This window comes from Oncorhynchus kisutch, linkage group LG18, assembly GCF_002021735.2.
Source record: "Oncorhynchus kisutch isolate 150728-3 linkage group LG18, Okis_V2, whole genome shotgun sequence".
NCBI classification, from domain to species: domain Eukaryota; kingdom Metazoa; phylum Chordata; class Actinopteri; order Salmoniformes; family Salmonidae; genus Oncorhynchus; species Oncorhynchus kisutch.
The window spans coordinates 33,251,873-33,257,054 of NC_034191.2; the positions used below are offsets into that span (position 1 = coordinate 33,251,873).

The 5,182-nt window shown below is 40.4% G+C and overlaps 1 protein-coding gene across 1 annotated transcript; it reads right to left on the reverse strand.

Annotated features, from left to right (window-relative positions):
* Window positions 1–3,343: 3,343 nt before the first annotated feature.
* LOC109909397 (olfactory receptor 4S1-like) lies at window positions 3,344–4,855 on the reverse strand. The gene has a single exon (XM_020508451.2). It carries the CDS (start codon window positions 4,512–4,514, stop codon window positions 3,573–3,575), a length of 942 nt encoding a protein of 313 aa, XP_020364040.1. The 5' UTR covers window positions 4,515–4,855; the 3' UTR covers window positions 3,344–3,572.
* Between the last annotated feature and the right edge of the window lie 327 nt (window positions 4,856–5,182).

The window sequence follows — 5,182 nt, forward strand, 5'->3', positions numbered from 1 at the left end:
ATGTTATCAGGAGAATGAAGTAACAGGTCCTTTGGTCTGATGAGTACAAATTTGAGATTTTTGGTTCCAACCGCTGTGTCTTTGTGAGACGCAGAACAGGTGAAAGAATGATATCTGCATGTGTGGTTCCCACCTGAAGCATGGAGGAGGTGTGATGGTGTGGGGATGCTTTGCTGGTGACACTGTCAGTGATTTATTTAGAATTCAAGGCACACTTAACCAGCATGGCATTCTGCAGTGATACATCATCCCATCTGTTTTGCGCTTAGTGGGACTATCATTTGTTTTTCAACAGGAAAATGACCCAACATAGCTGTGTCAGCCTCCAGGCTGTGTCAGGGCTATTTGACCAAGAAGGAGGGTGATGGAGTGCTGCATCAGATGACCTGCTCTCCACAATCACCTGACCTCAACCCAATTGAGATGGTTAGGGATGAGTTAGACTGCAGAGGGAATGAAAAGGAGGAATAATGGTCTGGGGCTGTTTTTCATGGTTCGGGCTAGGCCACTTGATTCCAGTGAAGGGAAATCTTAATGCTACAGCATATGATGACATTCTTGACAATTCTGTGCTTCCAACTTTGTGGCAACAGTTTGTGGAAGGCCCTTTCCTGTTTCAGCATGACAATGCCCCCGTGCACAAAGGTAGGTTCATTCAGAAATTGTTTGTCAAGATCAGTGTGGAAGAACTGACCTCAACTCCTCCCTTATCTTTGGGAAACATTGGAATGCAGACTGTGTTCCAATTCAAATATAACAGCAGGATAGAAACAGTAGGGGAGAGTGGGGTATGTTGAGAGCCGGGAAAAGATGAGCCACCCTTGTTTCTAGGAAACCATTCACAAAATGTGTAATTGTACAAATATTTAGAAAGAGGTCATAATTCCATGGAGTCTCTGAAGGAAATGTGGAAGGACCACCAGAGAGCAGGCTGGGCTCACGGATAGTAGACCAACAAGGCATGGGAGACAAGGTAACCAGAGGCAATTAAGCACAGCTGATGGTACTAATGACATATTCTCCTTCCCCTATAAGAGAGAGTATGGGACCAGCAGAGGGTGAAAAACTATCTCTGGAAGATGGCCACCGAGACAGAGGAGCCATCTGTGAAGAACCACTAAGACGGTGACAATACCGTGACTTTTGTTGTAGTTTAAAGATAATCGTATTGTGTTCCTGTTTGATCTGGGGAAAATGTATGTTTTTTCCTTGGGAGATTTTCATTAATTATGTTGGAGTGTTTGTGTTGACCAAATTGCCTCAATAGAGAACTGTGTTCAACTAAGAAACCTACTCCTGACTCCTTTATTCCACCTTTCCGCTTTTGAGTGACGCCCAATTACTTGGTCCGCTCACAGAAACCACATGGAAAAAGTGGCAAGGAAGTTAGTTCCTACATCAGTTGGTCTCTGTACGCTTCAGTATGCGATCCTAAACACAAAATGAGAGTGCATCCTTGTAGTTTTGTGGGATAATATATTCAAAATGATTGCCTTGGGGTAAATTGCCTATTAGCAAATGTAGCATATTGAAGAGTTTTCTTCTTAGGTGTAATGCAAGACATTCTCGCTTTGAGGTAATAACGGGGCCTGGCCTATGTTAAGTGTTTTTAAAAAGTACAGAGTCCTTGTTAGGTGCTAAGCCTGTGTTAAAATATGCCTAAAAATACTAAAAAGCATTTGATTGTTTTCAGTTGTTTTGGAAATAAATATATAGACATGGTTTTAAGAAGGTAGTGGTAATATGCCATTCAGTACATAAATGTGTAGGTGAGCCAAACTTACCCTGTCCCGTGACTAAACTTACCCCATACCCGGGTAAGTTGTGCCAAGAGACTTTTTTTTTTTTAGGGGGGACAAGCTTGATTTTCAAAACTAATGTTTACATTAATTCTGATTTATTTCCAGGGATACACAACATCCTGAAATAGATGTAGATACTATATTTGCTGACTGTAAAAAATGGCACTTACCTCACTCGCCCCGACATACATACAGTAGGTCTATATGCCACACACTGGCCAAGAGGGGCTCTGACTAAACTCAGTTCAGTACCATTGATCCTAGACCACTAGGTTTACACCAAGAGCATAGGGAGCTCTGAATAGCAGTTTTACCATAGGCAGCACATGTTCTCTGATAATGGGCTTGAGTGGAAATTCATGAAAGGAAAATCAGAGGCAGATAAAGGATCACAAGTGAATTTATTTCTCTCCCAATTTTAGCTTCCATCAACTAAGTTAGCCTTTGCTTAGCAAACACAGAGGGAGGATAACACAAAATAGTGAACACAATCAAACAAAAACAGGTTTCAGTGCAGGTGGAGGGAAAGCATCTTGGCATCAACCTCAACTTTAATCATAATTTCATCCAAGCAATACTTCTCTTAGCAAAACCTAGGCTTAGCTCTGCCACAGTTTCAAACTCAAATGTCTGCTTCAACAACTTAGTTTCCCTCTGACCTGCACTTTCCCATGGGTCTCATATCCTCTGTCCAGTGTCTGTTCTTTTGTCCATCTATATATTTTCTTTTTATTGGCCAATCTGAAATATGGCTTTTTCTTTGCAACTCTGCCTAGAAGGCCAGCATCCTGAAGTCGCCTCTTCACTGTTGACGTTCAGACTGGTGTTTTGTGGGTACTATTTAATAAAGTTGTCAGTTGAGGACTTGTGAGGCTACAATTGTCATTTACAACATTAACAATGTCTACACTGTATTTGTGATCCATTAGATGTTATTTTAATGGACTAAAAATGTGCTTTTCTTTCAAAAACAAGGAAATGTCTAAGTGACTCCAAAGTTATGAACGGTAGTGTACATACAAAACTTCCTCACTTTGTGGGATTATTTTTCATGTACAGATTTTGGGCAGAGTAAATCCTCTCGCATGGAACAACAGGGAGCTAATCACAGTTCTCAATTCATCAATTAGCAAGCACTAGATTAGGAGTACATGGGCTAAAACGTGCAAAGTAATCAAATGGCATTTGTCTCACCTGTGACATATACACAGCTAATTTCACTTAATTTGTCAGGGTAAGAAGATGACTCCATGACACCAAATGCTCTGGAAAACAGAGCCTCAAAAATTCTGCTCATTTCCTGTTTGAAGTTTCATCTTGGTTTCGCCTGTAGCATGAGTTCTGTGGCACTCACAGATAATATCTTTGCAGTTTTGGAAACGTCAGTGTTTTCTTTCCAAAGCTGCCAATTATATGCATAGTCGAGAATCTTTTCGTGACAAAATATTGCGCTTAAAACGGGCACGTTTTTTTAATCCATAAATTAAAAGAGCGCCCCCTATATCCAAGAAGTTAACAACAAATATGTGGGCCAAGGTTATTACACATCATGTCCTTGAAATATTTTTCTGACGAAGGCCATTGATGGATCCAATATCATAATTTTAATATTTCAATCAATAAAGTACCGCGTGTTTAATTGTGAACGAGATGCACATTTTCCTTCCTAATTTCCATTAAAAAGAACATATGCAAATGGTCAAGCTTTATGTAAAATAGATCAACAAGAAAGACATGTTGATACACACTACAGTACATCACCACAATAAATTAGGTCAAGGCAGCAACTTTAAGTTTAAACATCTGTCCAACTCTATTCCGAATCCGAGTGAGTTTCATCCCGTATATGATAGGGTTCACCAGAGGAGGCACAACAAGGAACTCCACCGCCATGATATTCCTCAGGGCCAGCAGGCTGGTGTTGCTGCCGTAGCGAGCAAACATCACATCGAAGGTGAGGGATATGGTGAAGTTAGTGAGGGTGATCAGATGAGGCAGACAGGTCTGCATGAACTTCTTCCTCTCCGCCCGGGAACGCAAAGACGCTTTGATGATGTTCACATAAGAAATCACGATGAGTATCATTTGAGAGATGTGAGAAAAAGTGGCAATGAAGCCGTAAAGGTTGTTCAGAGTGGTGTCAACACATGAGAGCTTCACGACCGCCCAGTTTGAGCAGTAGGGTTTATCGATGTCGAGGCCACAGAGGGGTAATTTAGCTGTTATTCCCATCCCGAAGCCACTTTCTAGCCATGAGAAAAGCCACGTAAGAAGAAGCAGTGTCCACACTTTTCGAGTAGTCATGATAGAGTGGTATTGTAACGGTTTACAGATGGCAACATACCTGTCATATGCCATCACTGTCAAGCTGGTGAATTCACAGAAAGCATAGGAGTAGATTACCAATATCTGGGTCATGCACCCAATGTATGTTATCACATGAGAGTCAAATAAAAGGTCATAAAGTATCTTTGGGTAGAAAGCTGAAGCACCATAGATACCATTAATACACAGATTACAGAGAAATAAATACATAGGTTCATGCAACATTTTCTCCAGAAAAATGGTAACGATCAGTATCAGATTCACAAAAATGGTGAAGATGTATAGGATGAGAGTAAATGAGAAGTAGATGTGTTTGTTTATCTGTGTCACGTTCAGTCCATGCAGCACAAACACTATCTCCTGGGAGGAGTTGAACTCTATTGTCATTGACAGCAGGCACACATGGCTAGTGTACACAGGACCTGAGAATGTTCAGTTTATCTTTAAAAAAATATATATATTCGAACAGTAACTGACAACCATACAGCAGTCTGTCAGCCTCTCAACAATGATATCTCTCCTTTGAACAGTGTTGTTGGCATTCAGAGGTTGAACATTATTTTGATTGCAGAACAACCCTAAACCACCCAGCTTCAGCACCCACTTAGAGTACAGTAAAATGCAGTGAGCATACAGTCTGGCATTCAACATATATCACATTCTGGTATGCATGAAGCATTATATATATTTCTTAATCTTCACAAATCTTAATTTAACTAAGTTAAAAAACAAATATTGAACGGAATTAGATGATTAATCATACAAAGTAATTTCAAAGTCTTCAAAGTTCCCCTTGAAAGATAATAATTGATTATCATTCGTATGGTTGATCAATGATAAAAACAACAAATCAAGTTCTCCTTAAATTCTCCTTGAAGATGATCATTGGTATGGTCTGTGTATTTGTATGGTCTCTGTATCTCTCTTCTGAGGGCCAGAGCAGATCACCTTCACCTGAGCAGACCAGATCATACCTACAGTAGGTATGACACTTCTCCACTCTCCGCACCACTCCTTTATGGGGCAGTATCTGAGTATCTCAACTGCCATAGCAA